This window comes from Trichosurus vulpecula, chromosome 4, assembly GCF_011100635.1.
Source record: "Trichosurus vulpecula isolate mTriVul1 chromosome 4, mTriVul1.pri, whole genome shotgun sequence".
In the NCBI taxonomy this organism is placed as follows: Eukaryota; Metazoa; Chordata; class Mammalia; order Diprotodontia; family Phalangeridae; genus Trichosurus; species Trichosurus vulpecula.
The window spans coordinates 186,649,407-186,675,943 of NC_050576.1; the positions used below are offsets into that span (position 1 = coordinate 186,649,407).

Below are 26,537 nucleotides of genomic sequence, written 5' to 3' on the forward strand. Positions count from 1 at the left end.
GGATTAAGTGCCTTGCCCAAGTCACACAACTAATAAGTGTTTGAAGCCAGATTTGAACTCAGGAAGATGAGTCTTCTTAACTCCAGGCCTGGTATTCTATCCACTTTGCCACCTAGCTATTCTATTTTCTGGAAGAGGGATTAATACATTAAAGAGGAAAACAGTGGATGGAAATTTCAGGGAGACAGATTTCAGCTTGATATGAAAACAAACTTTCCCAACAACGAGAATTATCCAAATGTGAAATGCGATGCCTCAGAGGGTAGTGAGTGCCTACCTGTGTGACCCTGGGCAAGTCACTTAACCCAGATTATCTCTAAAAAAAGCCAAAACCAAAAAAGAACGTAGCGAGTTCTCCATCCCTGGAAGTCTTCAATGGGGCTAGCCACATGTTGAGTATATTAGACAAGAGAGTCCTTCTCTGTTAGGAGCTGGACTAGATCTCAGTACTAAGTCCTAGGGAAGTACTGAGGCAGTTGACTGTTGGTGGCTTTCCAGATAGGGGTGAGAATTTCTCTAGAGTCTTTTTGGAAAGTTGGCTCAGATTTCTACAGCTCAGATGCTAGGTGGGGAGGAGAGTTGACTGCCAGGGCTTGGGGTGTTGGGGAGAGAAGTTGGCTCCTGAATGGCCATCTCTGTGGTGAAGAGGTGAAGTCAGGGCGGTGAAGGCTTCCTTAGCTTCCTAAATCTCACTTCTCTGCAACAGGCCAGATCCCATTGTGGCACCCAGTGAATGCCATGCTCTTTCCTGGACTGGCAGGGCACTGGTAGGGTTGCTGTGATCACATGTGTGAGATGGCAATGTTTCTACTTGGGGATCAGCACTGCATAGTTGGGAGGCAAGCCAGGCACCCTCAGTTTTGACACTGAGAGTTTCTTTTTTCTGTTAATCTAACCCGTCCACCTTAAATGGCGGCAGGGAGGGAAACTGACCACAGGTGGTCAGTTAGAAACTAGTAGAAAGGGTAAGGAACCGCCGATATTTCAGAAGCAGGGCAGTTTAGTGTAAAGAGTCTTGGACTTGGAGTTAGGGAGACCCGGGTTTGAATTTCTGACATTGGCTGAGCCTGTTTCTCCATCTCTAAAATGGGTCTAATAATACCTGTAGCACCCATCTCCTAGGGCCCAAATGAGGTAATAGAAGTGAGATACTTAGCCAGTCTATAGAAATATCTGCTGTTGCTTCTCGTTAGTATTATGGCAGTGAGGTACTTGGAATGTGCATCAGGAGACCTGGGTTCAAATTTCAGCTTCGCTACTTACTAGCTGTGGGACCTTGGCCAAGTTATTTAATCCTCATCTCTCCAAAGAGGGGAATAAGGCCAGCTGGTCCTGCTTGTCTCACAGGGGTTGTTAGGATCAAGTGAGGTAATGGACACGAAAGGATTTTCACTGTCCAAGTCCACTCTGGAAAGGTGAGGGGTTATGGAGGCATCCAACCTAGAGACCCTTCTTAGAAGGTGCTCAGTAGATAGCTGCCAAATGAATGTGCTTCTGTCTTTGATGCCGAGGGGAACTGGGCTTGACTGGATGGTTGGCAGAGATGGGGAGATGTGAGGTGCACCAGGTCAGAGAGGGGAGAGAATAGTGATTCCAGGTGGGGAACCAGAGGGAAATGGTGCACAGATTTTAGCTCTGCCTCCTGTCGGAGACCAATTTCCCTGCTTCTTGGCATGGCTGCTCAGGGGAAAGGTATATTGGAATACTCTGACTTTAGTGGCTCAGCCCCCCTCCCACACTGCCTCACTGCCTTGTTTCTTACCTGTCTACCTTATTTCTGTTAGGCCACAAATATGAGACACTGGCTGAGAGAGCCAGAGGGAACTTGATGTGGGTGGAAGTGATGAAAAGGCATTTCCCTGTGTGAACATGTATGTCTGTGGTATATTTGTGTTTCTGGGACTGAATGTGGGCATGTACAAGAGTGTCTGTGTGGGAATGGCTGAGAGGGGCTGTGGAGGTCTCTGTGGGCATCTGTGTGCAATCATTTGAATGCCATTGTCTCTGTGTGTAATGAGAGAGAGAGAGACAGAGACAGAGACAGACAGACAGACAGAGACCGACCGACAGAGAGAAAAAGAGAGGAGAGAGAAAGAAGAGAGAGACTGAGAGCAGAGACAGAGACACACGCAGAGATAGAGGGGCGGGGGGAGAGAGAGAGAGAGAAAGTAAGAGAGAGACAGACAGAGAGAGAAAGTAAGAGAGAGACAGAGAAAGACAGAAAGAGAGAGAGAAGGGAGAGACAGAGAAAGAGACACACAGAGAGACACAGAGAGAGAGAGACAGAGATAGAGGGAGGGAGGGAGAGGGAGCGAGATTGAGAGAGAGAGAGAGAGAGAGAGAGAGAGAGAGAGAGAGAGAGAGAGGAGGGAAAAACAGAGAGAGAAAGAGGAGAGAAACAGAGAGAGACAGAAAGAGGGAGAGAAGGAGAGAGGAGGGAGACAGAGGAGTGACAGAGAGAACAAAGACAAAAGTGTATTCAAGGGAAGGTGAAGCAAGGTCTGTGTGTCAGTACAGGTCCGGTGTAGGGGTTGTGTCAGTCTCTTGGTGTGTGCCAGGCTGTGGATTTGCAAGGGTGGAGGACTGTAGCTGTGGCTGTGTTGAGAGAGAGAAGCATAGCCTCTTCTGTAGAGCCTTCAATCATCACTCACTTCACAGACATGACTCCCATTGCAATCACCCTGGTGCCCTCTGCCTGCCTCTGCCCTCTGCTGCCCTTCCCCCTCTCTGTATCACAAGCAGCCAGGCCAGAGCTGCAGTCACTTGCCTTGTCCCTCTTGCTGTCCCTCTGGAATAGTCAGTTCATGGGGACAAGCTTATACCTGCCCTGTTTTGACCAGGTTTCCAGAGAAGGGAAGCAGATGTTATTCTGACCCCTCCTCATCAGCCCCCCCCCAAAAGCTGTATCTCTTGTTTTTTTGCTCCATTCAGTACTGATGTTTGAGGCCTGTATGGAAAAAAAAGACTGATGACTAAAAGGAGGGGAAAGGGGAACCCTCAAAATAGGCTTATGGGATTGCCTGGAGAACTACCCACTCCCTATACCTGCAGGCTATGTGACTACCCCATATGCATCTGCCTTGCTCCAGGGTTTTGGCTGTGCCACCTGGTGCCTACTAGGCTTCTGAGGGGGTAGCACGCTGTCCTGATCCCTGGTTGGTTTCACTGTATTCTTCCTTTTGCAGTGGCACAGGAAATCTTAGAAAGTGTGTCACTTCTTGATACCTGCCAAGGACCTGAGATCATGTCCTTTCCACCTCCTTCTCCTATTTTCTCTGCCAGCACTACCCCTAGGCCTTGTGAGAGAATCCCAGTGGGCGCCGTCTTCATTTCGGCCATGCCAAGTACCCCCTTCCTCAATGCCTCTACCATCTGTAGTCCTTCCTCCCCCTGCTGGGCAGATTTTGTTGAGGCTGGCACAGATTGGCAGGATACCCTCTGTCTTGTCAAGAAGCCCTTTTCCTTCCCGGGCACCATTCATCTGGAGTAGAGTTCCTAGATCTTGGGTGGGGATTGGTCTCCACAGAGCAGGGGTTCTTAACCATTTTTTGTTTCTGGGACCCTTTGGGTTCTGGGCATGAACCCCATCTGAGAATAACATCTTTAAATGCACAAAATAAAATACATAGGATTACAAAAGAAACCAATTATGTTAAAATACAGTTACAAAAATCTTTTTAAAAAACACGTTTGTGGACCCCAAGTTATAAATCCTTGCCATAGAGGATCCCCAAAACCTCTGAGAAACTACCTGTGCTGTGAAGCTCCACGGTCCAAGGGGACCTTGATCCCTAACCATTAGTGAACAATACTGCCATCCTCTCAGTCAGCCAGGCTCAAAGTCGGGGAGTCATCTTTGATGCCCTCTCCTTCACATTCATCTTCTATTCACTTGTCAAATCCTGTCAGTTCTACTCCTGCCTCCTCCCTCTGAGCCACCCCTTCCTCTCCCTTCTTGGTCTAAGCCCTCATTATCTGTCTGTAGACAGCTTCCTAATGGTGTTCTCTGCTTCCAACTTCTCCCTGGGAAGAAAGAGCAATACTTCGCTCAAGACACCTGAGTGCAAGTGTTTGGACGCTTCTGTATCCCAGGGCCTGGTGGTATTGATGGCTAGGGTTTCAGAAGCCCTGGATTTGAGACCCAGCTTCTACACTTATTAGCTGTGTGAACTCCAGTAAGTCAATTAGCCCCATGTATAAAATGTGTGTAGTAAAACGGTCAGGGGTGTGTGTGCGTGTGTGTGTGTGTGTGTGTGTGTGTGTAGTGCTTTTTTAAAAAAATTGGAGGATGCAATCTATAAGCAGAAAAGCTTTAAAAGTCACGTGTTGAATTTTGGAGCGTTAAGTTCAGAGTGTAACAAAATAAATTTAACAAAAATTTCAAGATGCTGTATGTTTCAAGGTATCAATGTCAAGAGAGGTAGTGGTGTAGTTTAGAGGTATCAAACAGGGGCCCCTGATACTCCCTAGTATGGCAGAGAACCAGATTAGAAGGTAATTGGGAAATATTTAACGAAATAAATTAAAATCTAATAGGACATAGATAATGTTATTATACGGTTTTCTAAGTCACCATGTGGCCTGAAGGGATTCTTATATATAGATTAGTGATATCCATTTCTATTAGAGTTTGACCACCCCTCTGACGTATCCTGGCTATGTGACCCCTGCTTCAGAGTAGGGTACTGATCTGCATTGGTAGAGGGCATTTCCTCATTGGAAGTTCATTCCCTTTCCCAATGAAGTCACAGATTTAGTCTTTAAAAAAAAAGTCATCTGTACAGCGAGACCCCTGCTGGGCCCTTTGCTAGAAATTCTTCTGAGGGATTTTCTCTGTGCTCCTGCAGTAAACCTGAGGTAGAGAAGGAGGAGAGGGGTAGACACAGGGGGTCAGGCCAGAGCTCCTGTCCCCTCAGCTCTCTTCACCAACTGGAACCCTGGGAATTAAGGTCTACTTTCTCCTTTCCTTCTCACTAACTCCTCCTGAGTTAGCTCAGTCCCCCAGTATCTCTTTACTGGACTCTTATCATCTACCTAATCTCCCTCCCTCCAGGCTCTTCCCCTTCAATCCAGCCTGGTCAGTTTTCCTAATGAGCAGGTCTGTCCGTGTCACTCTCCTGTTTGGATTGTTGTCGTTTGGCCTTCATTCTCAAAAGCAGTGGGTCTCCATTCTCTCTCCTCTATTCCATCCAGTGAGTGCCTCCTTATCTTTCAAGGCCAAGCTCAAATGCCTCCTCTTCCATGAAGCCTTCCCTAATCATCTCCATGGACCAGAAATGCTCCTCTCTCCCTATTTACTAGTTTGGACCACTCACAAAACCCTTATTAGGCAGCTAGGTGTCTGGACCTGGAGTCGGGAAGACCTGAGTTCTTAATCAGGCCTCTGACAGGATTGTGCTGGCTGTGTGATCCTGGACAAGTCAATCAGCCGACCTCAGTTTCCTTCTCTGCAAAATGGGGATAACATCTACCACACAAAGCTGTTGTACATCAAGTCAGATAATGCATCTATGTAAAGGGCTTTGTAAATATTAAAGTACTCTGTAAATGTTGATTATTATTATTATGTAGGTATATATGCAATTCTATTATTACTATATCTGTGCATCCTGCTTTGTACTCTAGCTAGGTGTCCCTCTATCATCTCTCCCCTGCAAGGGGGAGCTAGCTGGTAAAGTAGATAGAACGCTGGTCCTGGGGTCAGGAGGACCTGAATTCAAATCCAGTCTGAGACACTTACTAACCGTGTGACCCTGAGCAAGTCACTTAACTCAGTTTCCTCATCTGTGAAAAGGGGATGATAGTAGCGCCTACCACCCAGGTTCTTGTGAGGCTCCAATGAGATAATAATTGAAAGTGGTCAGCTGTACGATTGGCACATAGTGAGCATTATAGAAATGTTAGCTGCTATTTCATCATAAGCCCCTGTTGTTCAGGGACCATCGTATACATCTCTGCATCCCACTGAGAGCCTAGCTTATGGCCTTGTACAGAGTGAGTACTCAGCAGAGTTTGCAGTGGAGTGAATGAATGAGTCTTGGGTGAATGAATGGGGCCTTGAATGGCTAAGTCCTATCAGCCCTGGGCCCTGCTCCTCCTCCTGCTGGGCCCCCTGGCCCTAAGCTACCTCGGAGCATCTCTGGCCTCCCCAAGGGTTCCCTTCTTTTCTGCCCAGGGCAGGTCGGCTTGTTGGGTCTCATGGCAAAGTAGCAAGCACCCGACTCAAGGATTAGAGACCCACGAGCAGTGTGTTTTCCTCTCCCCTCTGGGCCAGTGGGTCAAATGAGGCAGCCAGGAGTAGAGGCAGCCTTTCCCAGGGGTCCCCAGGGCTTCTCATCCTCCATCACGGCCCCCACATAACCCTCTTTTCTCTTATTTCTGGCAGCAGCCCAACTACTGGAGTTTTAAGGTCAGTGTGTCTGCTATTTCCCGCTTCTGTGATAATTGCATGTGCTTATTTATCCCCCACCTCCCTCCTACTACACACATGTTCTGTGTGTGTATCTGTGTGTGTCTGCACGGGCATCTCACAGGGGCAGGGGGAGGTGGGCCATGGGGAGGCTGTTGCTTCTGCTGTTGCTTTTGTTGCTGGGGAGAGCCTGGGTACCCGCCGCGACTTGTGGGGGATAGGGTGAAGAGGTACATGGCACAGAGCGTATTCTGAACCTAAATCTCCTCACTTTATAGTGGGTATTTTGGAATACAGTCCTAGTCCCTGGAAAAGATCCTCCTCTTTTGTCTAAAGAAACATCCATCTTGGGGGAGCGGATAACACTCACTCAGTTGTACCATGGGCCTCTCTTCCTTATCTTCCAAAAGAGCCCTAACCTGCTGGGAATGGGAGAAGCATCTTTGCAGTCACCAGCCCCTGCCCAGCCTCTGGAGTATCCAGATTTCCCCAGTCTCCTGGCCTAACTAGGCTAGGCATAAGTACTCTTCTTTCTATAATCCCGCTGAGATGCTATTGGGTTAAAAATAAAACTTTACTAGGTAATTTGTTGGGGGTGGGGGAGGGCAAGAGAGGGAAGGAGGGATTGGATCTGTGATTTCATTGGTGTAGCGAGCTTCCAGTGAGAAATTTCTTCTACCAACGCCAATCAGTCCCTTGCCTGAAGCTTATAGGGAGTTGCCTTAGCTGGGTGTTCAGGAGAGAAAGCAGCTATCAGGCAAAATTAGATTAAACTAAGCTGATCACATCAGCAAAGGTAGAGAGTTCTTCATTCACAGGCGAGGGGGGAGCAAGATTGGAACAAGTCTCTTCTGCTCACACCTATCAAACAAACTGCAGTTAAACTGCTCCAAGACCGGAAAGGCTCCCCTTTACCTCTTTCATTTCTTTTTTTTTCTTTAAAATGTGTATTGCTAGTTCTTATTTTAATGTCTCCCCTTCACTTCGGAATTACTCCCCTGCCTCCTTCCCTGCTTGGCTAGCCATTCTTGTAACAGAATAAAGCTGAAAGAGGAGGGGGAAATGCAGCTCAGGAAAACCAACCAGCAACATCGACCATATAACACCTCTTTCTAAGGCTTCATCATTCATCAGGCCTGGCCCGCATCCAGGCCTTCCACACACCCATTTAGGGCAAAGGGTGAGAGGCTTGTCTGGGGGAGGAAGGAGAAGGCACTCAGCGGGGGAAAAGTTACTTCTTGACTGCTTGGAGGTAGGGGCCTGGACCGTGTTAATTATGGTGAGGTTCCCTATCTCCTCTACCTAGGTTGGCAAGAGACCTTTACCCCTCTTCCATTCTCATTCTGGTTGTTGTTGCTGCCTACCACGGGACTCGACTTCAGGATCATCTTGCCTGATGTGGGGTGTTTGGCAAGGATTAGGGTGCCATGATTGGAGTTCAGGTTCCGTCCGGCTCTCTGGTGGCATGGGCTTGGGCATTTGCTTTATGGGCAGCTAGGTGGCGCAGTGAATAGAGCATGGGAATCAGGAAGATTCATCTTCCTGAGTTCAAATCTGGCCTCAGACACTTACTAGCTGAGTGACCCTGGGCAAGTCACTTCACCATGTTTGCTCCAGTGTCCTCATCTGTAAAATGAGCTGGAGAAGGAAATGACAAATCATTCTAGTATGCTTGCCAAGAAAATCCTGAATGGATTCATGAAGAGTTGAACACAACTGAAATGACTGAACAGCAAAAACCTTTGCTATAGATCACCTGCCTTTGTGGGGTTTATGTCTACCTTCCTTCTGCAACTGCCCTAGCACTTACTTAGAAGCTGAGAGCATGACAGAGCTTAGGGGCACTGCTGTCCCTTATCCCCTTAACTCTAACCCCAGGCCTCTGAATTTCACGTTATATCCCCAAAACAATGGACAGGATTTCCCTTTTTCTCTCTCACCTTAGGTGGGAAGTCCCCTCTGACAGCCCATTTCCTTCTTCCTCACCCAAGGGATGGCAAGAGGGTGAAAAGAAGTGCCCTTGGGGCACCTGGCCCACGTGAGCATGCCAGGTCAGAGGAGGCAATGCTAAGGAAGAGATTAAAGAGGGCACATCTTCCTGTAAGGTCATAAACCTGCCAGGGATGCCAAGCAGGACCATCCCTGCTCCCTACCCACCTTCTGCCCTCAGTGCCCTCTGCTTCACGGCTCTCACTCTGTTCCCTTGCCTGTCTCCAGATGCCTCCAGCTGGCCAGAATGCCTGCTTGCTAGCTTTGGGTTACGGCTGCAGCTGGAAGCCATGCCAGACTCCTCATGTTTGCAAGCCTCCCTCCATCTGCCTCAAATTCCACAGCCCTTTGTCCTCTCTTGCCCAGCAACTACTGACCTTTTCAGTTGCCTGGCAACCCAAGCACAGGCACCATGCTGGCTAGGCTGGGCCTGGTTCCCTCTGCCACTGGGGGACTCCCAGCCCTATTGGCCCTGGGGACTGGGTCTGAAGGGATGAGGGACATTGGGCAAAGGCTAGAACTGGTGCTCCCTCCCTGTCTGCGATACTGGCACTCAGCTTTAGGGTCACCGAAGCCTGATCTCAGCATGGTACCCGTGTCTCATGAGGGTATGGACTTCCAGGCCCATCATTTGTTGGGCCTGGGAGTTGAGACTCTTGGGTTCCTTCCTGTGCTGGCTCTAACCGGTCTGGCCTCCCTGCCCAGGGCAACCTCCCCCCAAAACAAAAGAGCCAATCCCCATGTTTTATGAAGAGGCTGAGACCCAGAGAAGGGAGAGTGACTTGCCCCTGGTGACAAGAGAGGGAGTGATAGATCAGAGCAAGGCTTCCAAGCCAGTTTTTTGCATCAGATCTAGTCCTCATTGTGATCCAGCAGGACTCCCCTCCCAACATTCACCAGGCATGCGCATGGCATATGGTGGTAGGTGTGAGGTGGGGAGAGGACTGGCTTGTGCAGCACAGGGATATGAGTATGCATGGGGTGGGAAGGTGCCTTCCATGGACTCCTATTTAAACCAGTCCTTAAACTGGGGACCGGCTGGCTCTTACACTGGCTGATGGGGGAGGAGGAAGAGGAAAGGAAGAAGAGGGCATGTGGTCTGGATGCAACTTTGACTTGGCAACCAGCCTTCTTTCTCCCCCACCCCCAACTCCAGCTCTGTGACATCACAGTTGCAGAATGCTCCCCAAACCCCAAACCCTCTCCCCAGCTTTAACTAGGAGAATGATCTTCATGGTGGCTTAATTAATGTTTGGAGTTAACGCTGCAATTTGCAGGGCGGTTAATTTCCCCTCCTAATAGGTCCATTGTTGGTGTTTGTTTTGAGTTTAAAATAGCAGGGTGGCCACTTGTTCAGGTTTCAATGATTTCTCTCTTGTCTCCAAGGGTCTCAGAGAATATTTCTCTCTTTCTGAAACCCATGCTTTCCACTCTCAAATCAAATGTGGCTCAGAGAGCTTAAGTCACTTTCTCGAGGTCACACAGCATATCAGGGATGGAGCTGGTTTTGGGATCTTTGGTGCTGATTAAAGGCCATCTTTTATGCATTTGGGGCACATGAGTGAGGGACTGAGTATGAATTGAGTGGGAGCATTTGAGTAGTGGAAAGAAAACACTGCACTAGAGAGAAAGTTAGGTCTGGAGTCAGAGGACCTGGGTTCATATCCCACCTTTGATGCTTGCTGTATGACCTTGAGCAAGTTGCTTAACTTCTCTGGGCCTCAGTGTACTCACCTGTAAAATGAGGGGTTTGCATCAGATGACCTCTAGGGTCCCCTCCAGGTTCTAGATCTATGAGCCTTATGTGTTTGGAATCAGAGAGGAAGAACAGAATGGGGAGAGGGGCTGACTAAGGCTGCTATTTTGTGTTCCACTCTTTCCTCTCCGTGCCCCAGACTCGAAGCTCCCGACACTCACAGGGTGCCCAGCCAGGGCTGGCAGACCAGGCAGCTAAGTTGTCCTTCGCCTCTGCTGAGTCACTGGAGACCATGTCGGAGGCTGAGCTGCCCCTCGGCTTCAGCAGGATGAATCGATTCCGCCAGAGCCTGCCCCTCTCTCGATCAACTAGCCAGACAAAACTCCGTTCCCCAGGTACTTTCCTTGTTCTTTCCTCCTCCTGTCTCTCTTCAATTATATCTCTGCTCATCCCTATCCTCAACCCCTTTCCAGAGTCAGAGAGTATTAGAGGTAGATGGGACATTCTAAGTCCAACCTCAGAGAGGAAGAATGACGTAGTAAGTTGCCTGCGGAAGTCCAGTACCTTTTACCACTCAATGCTTCCTCTGACCCTAGCCTCTCCCTCCTTGCCCTCAGCCCTTCTTTCTCCTCCCTCCTTTATTTTCTCTTCCCTCCCTCAACCTCTTTCTCTAATTCCTCAGTCTCAGCTCCTTTCTCCCCATTCCTTTCTCTCTGCTGTAATTCTCTTGGGACCCAGTTGGGAAGATGAATAGCGTGGGGGCATGAGGTCACCAGTGGTATCAGACCAGTGGTTGTATGGGATATCCATATTGCCCATTCAGGTTTCAGATATCTCAGGATTCTCTCACAACCACTCCCCAGGAGCTAGTATTGAAATGCCTTAAAAGAGCACATAGCCCCATACAGTGTATACAGACAGAGTGTGAACTTAACCACATCACCACCACCCCTCCCCACCTTTCCCCTTTGCTTGCTAGAAGGTTTTCCTTGAATGACTCCCCCAGCTCTTTTCACAGCAGCCTGGGCCAGGAGGTGGGTCAGGGCCAGGGACTGAGTGACTAACTCCCAGTATCCTGTCCCTCCAAGGGGTGCTATTCCTGCAGTTCGGGGAAGAGACACGTCGGGTGCACATCACCCACGAGGTCAGCAGCCTGGACACACTCCATGCCCTCATTGCCCACATGTTCCCACAGAAGCTCACCATGGGCATGCTCAAGTCACCCAATACGGCCATCCTCATCAAGGATGAGGCTCGAAACATCTTCTACGAGCTTGAGGATGTCCGGTAAGGGGGCAGGGCTTTGGGGGCAACATTTAGGCTCCAGGCACTAGTTTGCTTCTCTCCGCTTAAAGGCAAGAGGTGGAAGAAATCCCTCTACCTCTTTCCCTGTGGAGGAGAGGGAGATAATGTGAAGCCAAATTCTCCTTTAGGATGTAAGGGCCTTGTTGATGGGGATTATTTTATTCATTGATGAATTAGTTAATTAGCTAACTGATGGTATCCTTGCACAGACACTCTTCTGACTCTTGGGCCAAAGTGTCTGGACTCCTGGGTACTTGGCCAGCCCCCTTCATTCCCACACACCACCAGTCCCTGTAATGAGATGGTGGTGATGGTAACAACTCATATTTATGTAATGCTTTCATATGTTATCGGATTTGATCATCACAAATTCTGTGAGGTATGTGTTATCATTAGCCCCCTTTTATAGAATGAAGCTCAGGGAGGTTGTCACCAATAAAAATTTTTGAGACATAAGAGTTTCTGGGTAAATTGTAATCAATTTTATCAACCGCTGCTGTCAAGCAGATTAACAAAAAAGGCTCATTTATTCCCTCAACACCAAAGAGGCCTATCCTGTGAAACCTTCAGTGGTTATTATGAAGCCTTTGGAAAAGGGAGCACACCTAAGGAAGGAAATCAACTCTGATTGGTTAACAAGTAATGAGAGAATGGCCGTTATAATGAGAGGTGGGCTTATTCTAATGAGGGGCTGGGGGACATGACTCTGAACCATCAGTTTTGGTCAAAGAGACTTATCTATACCCATATCACCCACGGGGTCGGGGGGGGGGGGGGGGGGGGTAATCTAGACAAAAGGGAAATCCATATTCTCCCAGACCTGTCTGAGTAAAATAGACTGGGCCGGAATCCATCGATTCACCTAAACTAAAATTTCTTTACCTTTTGAACAGATCTGAGTTTTCCCTCTCTGTATCAGCCCAGTACTTCAAAGGCTGCCTGAATAACCTACAGGGGCTGATTTCTGAATGAGGAAGTAGAAAAGGGGAAAAACCTTGGTCTTAATTGGTAATTGGTTATTAATACAAGAGAAAAATAATCATTTCTCTCAAGGTTCAGTGAGGGGCACTCAGTCTATGTCTGTGTTTGGATGCGGGGGTCAGTGATGCCTTCATCTCTCCCCAGGGACATACAAGACCGAAGTATTATCAAGATTTACAGGAAAGAACCTCTGTATTCTGCCTTTCCTGGCTCCCACCTCACTAATGGGGATCTTCGGGTAAGGACCTAGGGCCCTGGAGCTGGGGGAGAGGGCAGTGAAGAGATATGTAGGGGGGCTCATGAGGCACCTGGGTGGCAGGTCATTGGCAAGAAGGAAGGAAACAAGCATTTGTGAAGGGCCTACTATGCACTAGGCCCTGTGCTAAGCGCTTTACAAATATTATCTCATTTGATCCTCACAATATATTCTCAAGGAAACTAAGGCAGTCAGAAATTAAGTGACTTTCCTAGTCACTAGCTAGTAAGTATCTGACGCTGGATTTGAACTTAGATCTTCCTGACTCCAGGCCCGGTGCTCAATCCACTGCATTACTTAGCTGCCTCTGAGACCTAGCAGCCTAGGCTGAGGCCTAGTATGGGAAAACTGTATGGCAGAAACCTGGGGGGCCATAAGTGCTGGAGGATAGGAGAGAGATATAGGAGACAGTAGACCCAACACCTGTCACTACCATCTTCATAGGCCCTCAGCCCTCCGCGTCTGCTCTTCCTGACCCCTTCTGAGGACACTCCATTTACCTCTGTGTTTTTCCATCTACCTTTCCACCAGTACTGAGCAGAAGAATCCCTTATGGGAATGGGGCTGAGGAAATAAGCTAAAATTGCAGTAGGAGAGATGGAGGGCAGACGGCAGGAAGGATGTCTCCAAAGTCAGGGCAAATTATTCTAAATCTGATGGCATTTTCTCAGGCTTCTCCTTGAAGTAGCAGTAAGCTTTCAACATTGTTGTCTGCCTTCTCCTGAGTATTTCTTTGACTTTGTTCCCTCCAAGTTGTCTTCCCAACTGCTGTTTCCCAGTTCCCCTTGCTAAATCTTAATCCATCCTCCTGGCCCCTAACTGTGGGCATACCTCAAGGCTCCATCTGGATCCCTCTCTCTTCTTTCTCTAAGCCCTCTCTTGGGTCCCTTGGGTCCAATTATTATCGCTGCAAAGACAATCCCCACATCTATTTATCTAGACCCAGTCTCTCTGCTAACCTCCAGTCCTAGCTGCCTGTTGGACAGCTCCACCTGGAAGTCTTGTTGGCATCTCAGAGTCAGTCTGAAACTGGAGCTGAACTCATTATTCTCCCCTCCCTTCTAATCACCCTCCCCCCACCTGCCACTCAAGAATTCTCTGTTTCTTTTGAGGGTGCCACAGTCCTCTTAGTCAACCAGTGTTGCAATCTCAGTTATCCTTAACTCTTTCTTCTTCTTTTATTTCTGACAATCAGATGCCAAGGCCTCTTACTTTCTCTCACATTTATTCCCATATCTCCATTCACATGATCATCACTCTAGTTCAGGTCCTTATCACCTCTTACCTAAACTACTGCAATGTTCTCTAGACTGATGTCACTGCTTCTAACCCTTCCCCTCCCCTCCGCACCACCCCCATCTTTGACATAACTGTCAAAATGATATTCCTAAAGAAAAATCCCTGAAGACTATGTTACTCCCCTGCTCAAAAAGCTTCAGGGGCTCCCTAGTGCTGCTGGGATGAAAGGCAAATTTTCCTCAGCCTGGCCCTACCCATCTCCACCCTCCTGACTTGTTTCCTATGACTCCCTGAATTCTACTTTCCATTCCCTCTGCCTGTTTACTGTCCCTGAACCAAGACTCCATCTTTTACCTCTTTGCCTTGTGTCCCCCGTTTAATGTACTCCCATCTCGTTGAATCTTTAAGGCTCAGCTCGGCTGCCACCTCCTTTCCTGATGCTCCTGGGTGCTCTTATCTCATCTTAGATTACTTCATATTTACCTTTTTTTGGTCCATGCTAATCCTTCCATTAGAATGTAAGCTTCTTGAGGCCAGGGGCTATTTCAGTTCTGTCTTCCTATTCCCAGAGCTTGGCTCAATGCTTCGCAAATAGTCACAATAATAAAAGCTAGCATGTATATAGCATTTACTAGGTGCTAAACACTTTACAGATGTCCACTCCTTTGATCCTCACAATGACCCTGAAGGAGATATGTGCTATTATTAGTTTCCATTTTACAGATGAAGAAACCAAGGTAAACAGAAGTTAAATGGCTTGCCCCAAATCACACAGTTAGTGTCACATTTGAACCCAGGCCTCCTCGATCAGTGCTATAGCCACGCACCTCTGAACTGCACAGAGTAGGCGAGTGATGGATGGTGCATTTTAAAACTGCATCTTAAGGAATGGGCTCAGTAATTGTGGGTCTGAGGTCGGGGATAGCTCAGGTATGAAGCATAACATGGGGTATGGGGTTGGGTGTTGTCTCTCCCACAGAGAGAGATGGTCTACGCCTCCCGGGAGTCATCTCCTACCCGCCGCCTAAACAACCTCTCCCCGGCCCCTCACCTGTCCTCGGGTTCCCCACCTCCAGGCCTGCCCTCTGCTTCACCTTCCCGGTCCAGGCTCTCCTATGCAGGGGGAAGTGGGGGACGCCCCCCATCCTATGCTGGCAGCCCCGTCCACCACTCAGAAAGGCTGGGAGGTGTGCCCCCTGCCCCGGGTGTCTCTCCTAGCCCTAGTGCCATCTTGGAGAGGCGGGACGTGAAACCCGATGAAGACCTGGCGGGCAAGGGAGGAGGGGTGATGTTAGTGAAAGGGGAGGGCCTCTACGCAGACCCCTACGGGCTGCTCCATGAGGGGCGCCTGAGCCTGGCCTCAGCTGGAGGAGACCCCTTCGCTTACCCCGGCGGAGGACTTTACAAACGGGGCTCAGTCCGATCCCTCAGCACATATTCTGCCACTGCTCTACAGTCTGACCTGGAGGACTCCCTGTACAAAGCAGCCACTGGCAGCAGCGGGCCGCTCTATGGGGATGGCTTTGGCTTCCGTCTGCCCCCTGCTTCTCCCCAGAAACTGGTGGATGTGGCAGCACCCCAGGGCGGCCCTCCCCCTCCCCATAGCCCTTATTCTGGGCCTCCTAGCCGTTCCTCTCCCGTCAGGCAGTCCTTCCGCAAGGACTCTGGCTCTTCCTCCTCTGTTTTTGCTGAGAGCCCAGGGGGCAAGCCAAGGGGTGGGGGGGGCTCTTCATCTTCTGGGGTGCCCCCATCAGAGCTTTTCCCAGGGCCTGGGGAGCGCCCATTGGCAGGCTTTGGGCCTCCGGTGCCAGCCAAGGACACAGAGACCAGGTAAGGGGGACCTGGGGTGGGGCTTGGCTACTGGCCAGATCCTCCCCTGGGCTGAGTGGGTATTTTTTAGAGGGAGGGAGCTGAAGAGTTGTGCATTTGTGTATGAGTGTATGTGAATGTATGTATGTAAGTCTGAGTATATGAGTGTGTGTAAGGGAGGAAAGGTCGGGTGTACCCTATGCTGAGCAGGCCCCTGAAGGCCCTTTGGGAAGGGGCACTGGGGGCCCATAGAGAAGTGCTGAGGGTTGCAGTCTGAAAGAATAGACAAAGAGAAATAAGGAAGAAGGGCCCCGTTTGGTCTAGAGCCTTTTGTCTTCTCCATCCCTGATCAGCCTCTCTCCGAAGGAGGCCTCAGCCTCAGAGACAAGGGGACGACTATGGGCTCAGATCTCCCCTTCCCTTTCTTTGTACCATCTCTCCTCTTCCCAACCCTATTGTGGGCCTGGGCATGGGATTTGATGAAAGGGAAAAACCAGCTGGTCAAAATGAATGGTTTATAGCTTGTCATTTAAAAAAATTATTCAGGCCTATGAATAGAGAGAGAGGAGTTTGTCTGATAGAGAGACCCGCCCCAGTGGTAGGAAGAAAGAGGGCATCTGAGCTTTGTTTTTATGGGGTGGGGAGGGAATGGAACTTCAGTCTCTAGAGCCCGGGCTAGGGCTGACTCTTCACTGGGCCCTTCCTTCCTACACTCAGGGAGCGAATGGAAGCCATGGAGAAGCAGATTGCAAGTTTGACAGGCCTGGTACAGAGTGCGCTTCTCCGTGGCTCAGAGGCTGAAACCCCCAGGTAAGATGCCCACCCTTGCCCCAGGGAAGCTACTCTAGGCCCTCCCCTCAGCTTCCTGCAGGACCTTAGGAAGTCCAATATAAGTCAGAAATCATTGATTAAGAACCTACACTGTGCTAGGCACACGGAGACCAAATGATAAACAGCTCCTGTCCTCAAGGAGTTTACATTCTATTAAAGGCATACAACATGAAAACAGATAAGCACATACATTATCATTTGAGGAAGCAGAGATTGTTACCTAGGTGATCAGGACCCCTCTGAGACTTCCCCGTTGCCCTAGGCTCTGGGCACACTGTGGGTGTTTGTCAGCAGCCACCATAGCTTACTCTTCTGCCTCCTCCCATCCTCCTGCCCTCTTCCTCCAGTAATGACCTTCTTTTTGCCAATCCATCAGAGGACATAGTAGTCCAAAGCAAAAGATATTTAAACAAATGGCAAAGAAAGTCACTTTCCCTCAATTTCCTCTTCTGTTAAAAAAAAAAAAAAGACTGGGGATGGGTGGGTGGGGGTCTGAATTAGATGGCCTGTATGATTCCTCCCAGCTCTGACATTCTCAGGTTCTATGAGTGGGGCCTCCCCAGTTATGGCTGACCCTGCTCATCTCCTCTTTCACAGTGAGAAGATTGAAGGTTCCAACGGAGCAGCGACGCCTTCAGCACGTGAGTGTGCCGCTGTCCCTCTGGGCAACAGTTACCACCCCGACCTGGAAATTCCTCATTCTGGGCATGTAGCCTTATCTGATGCCCCTGCAGGAAACCTGCTCTCCTGGGTTCCCTGCTTCTTTGAGGGGCTTCAGACTGCTCCCTTTGCTCGGTCCAGCTCCATGGACCGATATTATGGGTGGAGGGTGGCCACAGGATTACAGAATTTGAGATTTCAGGGCAAGGGTTCTTATCATGGAGTCTGTGGACCCCCCAAGGTCTAAGAACATCTTTATTTGAATAGAATTGGTTTCCTGTTTTTTTAGTTTATGCCTTTAAAAAACATGATTTTGGAGGAGGCGTATAAGCTTCCCCAGCCCAACTGATGGGTCTATGTCACAAAAAACCATTCAGTGCCCCTGCTTTAGAGTCCACTGATGTAATGATTTCATGGTGGTTCTTTGCAATATTTTTATTATATATTTTATATATTATCACATAATGTTATATCTACTATGTAATATGTAGTATTATTATATAATATATTAAATATAAATAAACATTAAAATCTGAACAAAGGCAAGTAGCCTTAGGAAACTGCTTCAAATAAAACCATCCATTCCAAACTATTAACAATAAAAAGGATGATATGCTTGAACAGAATATTAAGAACTACTGGATGGGGAGGAGTCGTGGAAAGTGCACTGGGTGGGCAGGTGAGGACTGGGGCCAGGAGGCTGGTTCTCGTACCAGCTTAGCCACTTCATTATGTGAGTTGGGGCGTTTTCACCTTTCCAGGCCTTGGTTTCCTCCTCTGTGAAAAGAGGCAGTTATACTCCATGATCTCAGTGGTTCCTTCTAGCTCTGCTTCTCTTTGGAACAGCCACCCTGAGGGTCTTCCCTCCCAGCTTTATTTTTTTTTCTTTTTTCTAATTAAAGGGGCCATCCTTTGACTCACTTCTTAAAGAGGCCTATTCACTGAATGGGCGTAACCTCACTCTAAGTGAGTACGTGAAAAGGCCTTAGCCTGAAAGGGCCAGGGTCTCCCAGTGCATCCTGGGTCATCTGCAGTCATCCTGATGAATATCTGGTCACTGTGATGGCTCTGGAGGAGGAAGTGAGGCTGGTGACCCTGCCCAGTCCTCCCTCACTCAAATCAAAGGCAACTGCAAGTCACGTCATCATTTCCCTGATGTCATGGCCCTCTTCGAAAAAAAACGAAGGACAAACACAACTTTCTGAAATAAGCTTTTTTGCTCTGAGTCCCTTCTTGATTTCAGTTCATTTTTAATTTTGTTGTTATTCAGTCATTTCTGATTCTTCATGACCCCCTTTGGGGTTTTCTTGGCAAAGATCCTGGAGTGTTTTGCCCTTTCTTTCTCCAGTTCATTTTACGGAGGAGGAGACTGAGGCAAGCAAGGTTAATCGACTTGCCCAGGGTCACACAGCTAGTGGTTTGCCGTTTCCTTCTCCAGCTCATTTTACAGAGGAGGAAACTGAGGCTGACAGGGTGAAGTGACTTGCCCAGGGCCACACAGCTAGGAAGTGTCAGTGGCCAGATTTGAACTTAGGAAGGTGAGCCTTCTTGATTCCAAGCCTGGTGCTCCGTCCACTGTGCCATATAGCAGCCCTATTTTTGATAGATGTGTGTTAAAAATAGGCAGCTAGGTGACTCAGTGGGTACAGCATCAGACCTGGAATTGGGATGACCCGAGTTCAAATCAGGCATCCTACTCTTCCTAGTTGTGTGATTCTGGACGAGTTACTTTGCCTCTTTTAGCCTCAGTTTCCTCGTCTGTAAAATGGGAATTGTAACAGCAGCTCCTCTGTAGGTTTGCTATAAGGCTGAAATGAGATAATAATTATAAAGCCCTTAGCACAGAGCCTGGCATATAATTAATAATATCACCATATAATAAGTAATGTCAATAATAACTAATATTCATTATTAATAGTTAATAAAAGTAATAAGAACCTCCTACATGCGGGGGGGGGGGCACTGTGCTTGGCTTTGGGGCTTTGGCCTGCCCTCCAGAAGCTCCCCATCTAGCAGGGAGGTGTGGACCTGTGGAGAGGATTAAGTGCAAGGGCAGGAGGAGGAGGGGGAGGTTGCCCGCTTTGAGGGTTCCTCCTGGACTCTCCCTTGTGCCAACCTGTCACCCTGCAGCTTGTGGGCTGGGCGGGCGGAGCAGTAGTGCCCCTCCGGTCCCAGCGCCTCCACCCCCTTCAGCCAGCAGCACCCCAGCGGGCCCCCCAACGGCCGTCACCCGTCTACACATGCAGCTGCACCTCCATGACCTACAGCACAACGCCAGTGACCTCCGCAACCAACTCCAGCAGCTGCGCAAAATGCAGGTAGGACTTGGCCCCAGCCTGAGGACTTAGCCAAGTCCCTGGGACTCCTTAGGTCAGGAAATTCTGGGCTCCTGGGCCCACAATTCTGGATTCAATATACTTTGCCCTCTCTGACCAGGCGTCTCCTTCCTTCTTGATTAAGCAATAAATCTCCCTTCCTTCCCATCAGTTTCTGTCAACCCAGAGCTGGGGCAGGCTTCCTGGTTCTATCTCTGGCCTGCTGCTCTTGGCAGATGGTTCTACCTGGCAGGAGCAGGGCACTGCTGTGCGTAGTTCCTGGTGAGGGAACCACTGCCTTTCAGGTGAAGATAATGCGTAGAGACAGGCCAGGAGGAGGAGGGATAAACTGCCATCTGGGCCATAGGATAAGATTCAGAGCCTCCTACCAAAGAGAAGGGCAGGGGTCAGGGCCTAGGAATCCCTAACCCATGGCTGAACTGTGCTCTTTCACCTAGAACACTCAGCTCTCAGCTCTTGGTACTTTGCCCTCTGTGTCTACATGCAGACCTTTAACCCTACCCTTAGTCCACACTCCAATTTCTGAGCTTCCATCTTTCATCCTGATTTTGATCCTTCTCTGTCTAATACTGAGATACACTACCCTGCCCCTCCATGGACCTGACACTGGCCTCCCCTCTCCTTCTGAATGTCCCTGACTCAGAGTCCCCTCCATGTGCCACAGCCTTGTCCCCAAGTCTCTTCTATCCCTGTCCAAAGATCCCCTTCCATATCCATGGCTTAGAGTCCCTCCCTACATCCCAGACCCCAAGCCCCCTTTCCCCACTTTGCTGGAGCAGAGCCCTCCTGTCTCCAAACACTTGGCCCAGAGCCCCTACTTCTCTACGTCTGTATTTATAGTCTCCCTTCATGCTCTTGACTAAGAGCCCCTCCTCTTCTGTTCTTCAGACCCTTCATCTACTCTCCCTGACCCAGAGGCCCTCCTCCCTCATCCCCATCCCTGACTTAGAGTTCCTCTCTCTACTTCCCTAACCATTGCATATCTCCGACCTAGAGTCCCCCATCTGCACGTCTCTGACCCAGAGTCCCTCCCCTCCACATCTCTTACCCAGAGGCCCCCATCCCCACATCTCTTACCCAGAGGCCCCCACTTCCACATCTCTGACCTAGAGTCCCCCACCCCCACATCTCTGACCCAGAGTCCCCTACCCCCACATCTCTGACCCAGAGGCCCCCACCCCCACATCTCTGACCTAGAGTCCCCCACCCCCACATCTCTGACCCAGAGTCCCCCACTACCAGAGTCCCCCATGCCCATATCCCAGACCCAGAGTCCCCCTCACCACATCCTTGACAGAGTCTCCCCTCTGTCCCTGACAATCATATGGGTTACACCTTCAGCATGGCCCTGCCCAGGTTCCTCTTCCCATTTTGCCCCCCTCTCATGTCCTTCCTGTCTCCCTGCAGCTGCAAAATCAGGAATCTGTTCGAACCTTGCTGAAGCGCACAGAGGCCGAGCTGAGCCTTCGGGTGTCCGAAGCTGTCCGGAAGCAGGAGGATCCCCTGCAGCGGCAGCGTACCCTGGTGGAGGAGGAGAGGCTGCGCTATCTGAGCGAGGAGGAGCTGGTCACCCAGCAGCTCAAGTGAGGGGGCCTTCCCTTGGAGGGTGCATAGGAGGGAGGCTGGCTTTGGTTCATGGTTTTCCTGGCCCAGGAGACTTGGCTCCTTATGGTCAGAGTCAGAGTTGGACTAGGCAGCTAGACTCAGTGGTTAGAGCACTGGGCCTGGAGTCAAGAGGATCTGAGTTCAAATCTGGCCTCAGACCCTTAATAGCTGAGTGACCGTGGGCAAATCACTTCCCCTCTGTTTACCTTAGTTTCCTCCACTGTAGAATGGGGATGATAGTAGCATCTACTTCCCAGGGTTGTGGTGAGGGTCAAATGAGACAACATTTGTAAAGTGCCTGGCATACAGTAGGTGCTATATAAATGCTAGCTATTGTCATTATCAGTATCGTTGTTATTATTATAGCACAGCCCAGAGGAGGAAGGAGGGATGTTATAAGCATGCTGGTATATATGGGACCTTACTGTCTGTCTTTAATTTCCTTGGGGTATCTGCCTTCGTTGGACTCTCTTAGAATCATTGGAATTTGACCTAGAGTCTAGGTTAAAGGCTGCGAAGCAGTGTGTGGTATGATGAAAAGGGTTTGGAGACAGAGGACCCGGTTCAAATCTTGCTTCTGATCTTGCTTACCTGTGTGACCTTGGTCCAGTCCCTTAACCTCTCTTCACCTTAGTTCCCTCAGTTATAAAATGAGAGCATTGCACTAGATGGCCTCCGAGGTCCATTTCGGCTCTAGACCCATGAACCCATGAATGATGAGGGATACGTCTGAAGATTCCTTTTTCCAAATGACGACGATGATTCGTGTTTCTGCAGTACTTTAAGATTTGTAAGTCACATTGTTCATAGCAAGTCTTCAAGGTAGTGAGTGTGAGCATCATCATCCACATTTGACAGATGAGAAAAACAGGCTCAGAGATCACACACCTAATAAGTAGCAGCATGGTTGGTCCAGTCAACTGGCATTTATTAAGCACTTACTGTGTGCCAAGCAGTGTGCTAGGTGCCAGGGATACTGAGAAAGGCAAAAATGAAGTCTCTTCTGCTCTTAAGGAGGGTGCATTTTAATGGTCGTGAGAAGTGAGAGAGGCAACACATGTGCAAATAACTCTGTGTATACAAGATCTAATCAGTGAAAATGGAAAGTAATCTTAGAGGGGAAGGGGGAACAGGGAAAGGCCTCTTGCAGAAGGTGGTATTTGAGTTGGGACTTGAAGGAGGCCAGGGAAGCTAAGCCAGGCATGGGGGACAGCCAGGACAACGGCATGGAGTTGGGAAATGGAGTAAACCTCAGGGCTGCTGGCAATCCTGTGCCCTTCCCATGATGCCACTCAACAGCTCATTTTTAATATGATTTCATTCTCCAGAGGATTCAAGCATTTCTTTTGTCTTTGGTTAAGTCACATGCGATAGGAAGAAGGCTTCAGTGCCTCCAGTAGACTGGCAGAAATGCAGGGGCTGCAGTTTTCCTAACTTGCCTGTGTCTCAGCCCCGCTTTTGGCCCACAGCCTGGTTTTTCTTCTGGCCAGTGCCCAGGGCGAAGGGTTGTTGGGGCCAAAGACACTCTGGTTGGTGCAGCTAGCTGGCTCCCCCCTTCCTAAACCGAGGGTGCTCCCAAGACTTGAGCTGGTACCTTGGGCAGCTGCCCCTGTCATATCTGACATGGCCTCTAGGGGCAGAGTGATTCCTTGTTCTCTACTTACTGAAGTATAGAAAACTCTCCTTTCATCTTGTTGAGCCAGGGTGAGGTTTTAAGAAGGATTTTTTAAAACTAGAGAACAAAATGTGTTCATGTTGGGGGAGAGGAGTAAGGAAAGGGTCTAGAAATGTATAAGAGTATAGAAATGGATGAATTTCTGATCCAAATCTAATGGAAAAAATCAGACTCTTTTATTAGTCTGACTTAGCAATCAATCAATGAAATTTAGTAAGCACCTACTATGTGCTAGGCACCACCATCTTACTCCCCTGTCCCTTCCTCCCCAACCATGGGTGGTGCTGGTGAATGCTTACCGACCCTTTCACTGGAAATGTGTGACACGCTTTCCAGTTTGGTTTGCATTATCGACATTCCCCACCCCCCATCACTTTCTCAAGTCTATATGACCAACAAAATGAAAAATCAAGTCCTGATTTGTAGCATTTGCAGATTTTTAAGGAAGGTGAAAATTAACAGTCACCTTCCACTGGAGTCAACATACCCTTTACCCCCAACCCTTCCTGGGAGGAAGGGAGAAGGAAGTTCTAGGTTGAAATCTCAGTTCTGCTCATTACTAACTGTGACTGTGATTAAGTCATTAGGTTATCTCTGTGCCTCAGTTTTCTCATGTGTTGAATTTCCTGGCCTCAATATCTCCCCATGTCACATTAAAAAAAAAACATTTCTTAAGCAGGTTCTTCCCCTCTCCTCCTCACAATATTCTTCTCTTTTGATAGCCCCAGGGTTGGACTCCCCAGCCTTCTTCCAGCTGCCCCCCTCTCATTCCTTCCAGCCAAGGTTTCTCTTTCCCTGGCCTGTTCCCTGGCAGTCACCCAGCCTCTCTTCAACCCTCTTGTCCCTGAAGGAAGCACAGCCCTCTGGGAGCTTCCTGAGGGTGTCTGCTGCCAGCAATCATTGGGACACAGGCAGGGGTGAAAATAACAAGCATGAGGAGTCAAAAAACTCTGCCATTCTCAAGGCTCCCAGGATACGAGTGTTCTCTGGTGTTCTTGGGGCTATCAATGGAATGCCCTTCTCTAGAGTGCATCATCTTCTTTGTTCTCATGACCAACACCCCACTATATACCTTTTCTATTCCTTTTGTTTCATTATTAATCTACAGTTTCCCTCCCCTTCAGTGAGGATTTCTCCTTACTCAATTCCTCCTTACTTCTTTTTTTTAAGTTCAATTTATTTTTTATTTTTAGTTTACAACACTCAGTTCCACAAGTTTTGAGGTTCCAGATTTTCTCTCCCTTCCACTCCTCTCCCCTCCCCCTAACCCCCCAAGACAGCATGTAATCCAATGTAGGTTCTACATATACCTTCACATTGAATCCTCCTTACTTCTTTATTCTGTAATATCTCTCAAAAGAGTGGACCTCAGTTTCCCTATATTTTAATTACCCTTGACCTTCCACGCTAATAAACTAAGTTACAAGGATCAAAATCACATCATGTGGGTGGGTGTAGATCCCAAGCTGTCAAACATTTACTAATGTAACGTCTCTATGTGTCAGAGTAATGTTTGGACTCAGTGTCTATTTTTCAAGTGCAGTCTTTCCTTCCTTGTACACAAAGGATGGCTCTCCTAGGGTTTCCTCATAAGAATCCTGCCCTGAAGCCCACTTTTTTATAGTCCTTGAGTGTTCCTCTGATGCCCCTCCCTGTTTCCTCCTTTAAACCAATTCTCCAGGAAAAGGGTGGGCCCAATCAGAGCCCAGAAGATAGTGAGTCACTGCTTTCCTAATCTAATACAACCAACATTTATCAAGTGCTTACTGTTATGTGCAGTGGCAGCTAGGTGGCACAGTGGATAGAGCTCAGGAAGACTTGAGTTCAAATATGACCTCAGACACTAGCTGTATGACCCTGGGCAAGTCACTTAACCCTGTTGGCCTCAGCTCCCTCATCTGTAAAATGCCAAGAAAACCCCAAAATGGGACAATTCTGAAGCAGCTTAACAACAGCAACAATAAATTGTGTGAAGCGTCGTGCTTGGTACTGAACATACAAACGCAAGACTCTATCACTTGCCTGCTTCCAAGAAGCCCACATTCTGGTACTTTGAGAGAAAGATATCATTCCGCTTAGACAGCTTTGCATCTTCATCGAATACCCAGAGGTCATATTCCTCAGGCCCTCTTCCACTCTGACTTATGCTTGGTTTTGTTCTGACCTGCAGCCTGATAGAGAAACTTAGTTTTAGTGGGGTCGTTGACAAAGTCTCCCACAATATCCTTGTGGAGGAGGAGGAGAGAGCTTCAGGCTGGTTGCTTATCCTCTTAGGGGGCCGGCCTCATAGTGGGCTGGATGCAAAGAGTTGATTCCTAGCTCAGTGTCAGCCTGGGAGGATGTCTCTTCTGACATGCCACAGGGCTCTATCCTTGTCCCTTTCAGCCTGCAGTATTTGTCAACAGCTTGGCCAGAGGCCTGCTTATCTTGGCCTCAGAGGATATCAAGCCAGACAGGAGAGCTAATACATCAGATGACTGAATCAGAATTAAGATCACTGCCACAGGCCAGAATGATGGACCACTGTTAAAGCAATGATGTTTGAGAAGGATCAACTCAAAGTCTCATCTTTAATTTTTTTTAATTTTTAAATTTTTTAAAATTTTTAAAATTTTAAAATTCAGTTACAGAATATACAAGATAAGGAAGCATGGCCTGAAAGCAGTTCGTACGAAAAAGCTCTGGGCATGTTAACTGATCGTGAACATTTTTGGACTTAGCAGTGTAATAATATTCAAGAAACATTCAAGAAGCCTTAGAATGAATACATGGTTATTGTTACATAATGTCCGCCCCTGCCTCCCCTCTCCCCCCCCCATACCTAGAACATTCTTCCTTCTCAGCTCCACCCACACTGACCTCCCTGGCTTCCTTTATTTATTTATTTATTTATTTTTGAGGCAGTTGAGGTTAAGTGACTTGCCCAGGGTCACATAGCTAGTAAGTGTCAAGTATCTGGTCTGAGGCCAGATTTGAACTCAGGTTCTGCTGACTCCAGGATCTGTGCTCTATCCACTGTGCCACCTAGCTGCCCCACCTGGCTTTCTTTAAGTCCCCACTAAAATGCCATGTATTTCAGGAAGCTTTCCCCAGCCACACTTAATTTTAGTGCCTTCCCACTGTTAATTATTTTCTATATTCTCCATATAGCTTACTTTCTATATATTTGTTTGCATGCTGTCTCTTCCATTAGATTATAAGCAACTTGAGGGCAGGGATTGTCTTTTGCCCCTTTTTGTGTGCTCAGCATTTAGCACAGTGCCTGGCATGTAGTAGGTGCTTCATGAATGCTTATTGATTGATGTTATGTCATTATATATTGATAACACTAATTAATAATAGCTGCAATTTAGATGGTACTTTCAAGTTTACAAAGCAAACTTTATTATATTAATTGCATTTATTCATGATCTCATTTGCTGGTGGTGGCATCACCACCACCACTACCACCATCATCATCTAATTATCATCTAATAGCTGAAATTTATAAGGTACTTTCAAGCTTGCAAAGCTCTTTATATACCTGATTTCATTTGAGATGTTTCCATATCTCATAGAGGCGTCAGATCTATAAGGAACTGGAGATATTTAGCCTGAAGAAGACTTAGGGAAGGACATGAGCTCTTGTTTCCAATACTGGTAGGACAGACTATGGTCAGAAGCAGGGATTAGCTTTTCATTTTCTTTTTTCATTTTCTTTTGCTTTAAATAGTATTTTATTCTTTCCCACAATTACAAATCAAGAA

General features: G+C 48.2%; 1 protein-coding gene across 1 annotated transcript in view; it reads left to right on the top strand.

Annotated features, from left to right (window-relative positions):
- SRCIN1 (SRC kinase signaling inhibitor 1) overlaps nucleotides 1–26,537 on the top strand; it is a 64,615-nt gene that overhangs the window by 12,693 nt on the left and 25,385 nt on the right. Inside the window, exons 2-10 of the mRNA XM_036756121.1 lie at nucleotides 6,386–6,409; nucleotides 10,294–10,489; nucleotides 11,183–11,381; nucleotides 12,525–12,618; nucleotides 14,855–15,705; nucleotides 16,402–16,494; nucleotides 17,113–17,156; nucleotides 19,306–19,493; nucleotides 20,919–21,094. Coding sequence (XP_036612016.1) covers nucleotides 6,386–6,409; nucleotides 10,294–10,489; nucleotides 11,183–11,381; nucleotides 12,525–12,618; nucleotides 14,855–15,705; nucleotides 16,402–16,494; nucleotides 17,113–17,156; nucleotides 19,306–19,493; nucleotides 20,919–21,094 — 1,865 coding nt within the window. The remainder of the gene's footprint in view (nucleotides 1–6,385; nucleotides 6,410–10,293; nucleotides 10,490–11,182; nucleotides 11,382–12,524; nucleotides 12,619–14,854; nucleotides 15,706–16,401; nucleotides 16,495–17,112; nucleotides 17,157–19,305; nucleotides 19,494–20,918; nucleotides 21,095–26,537) is intronic.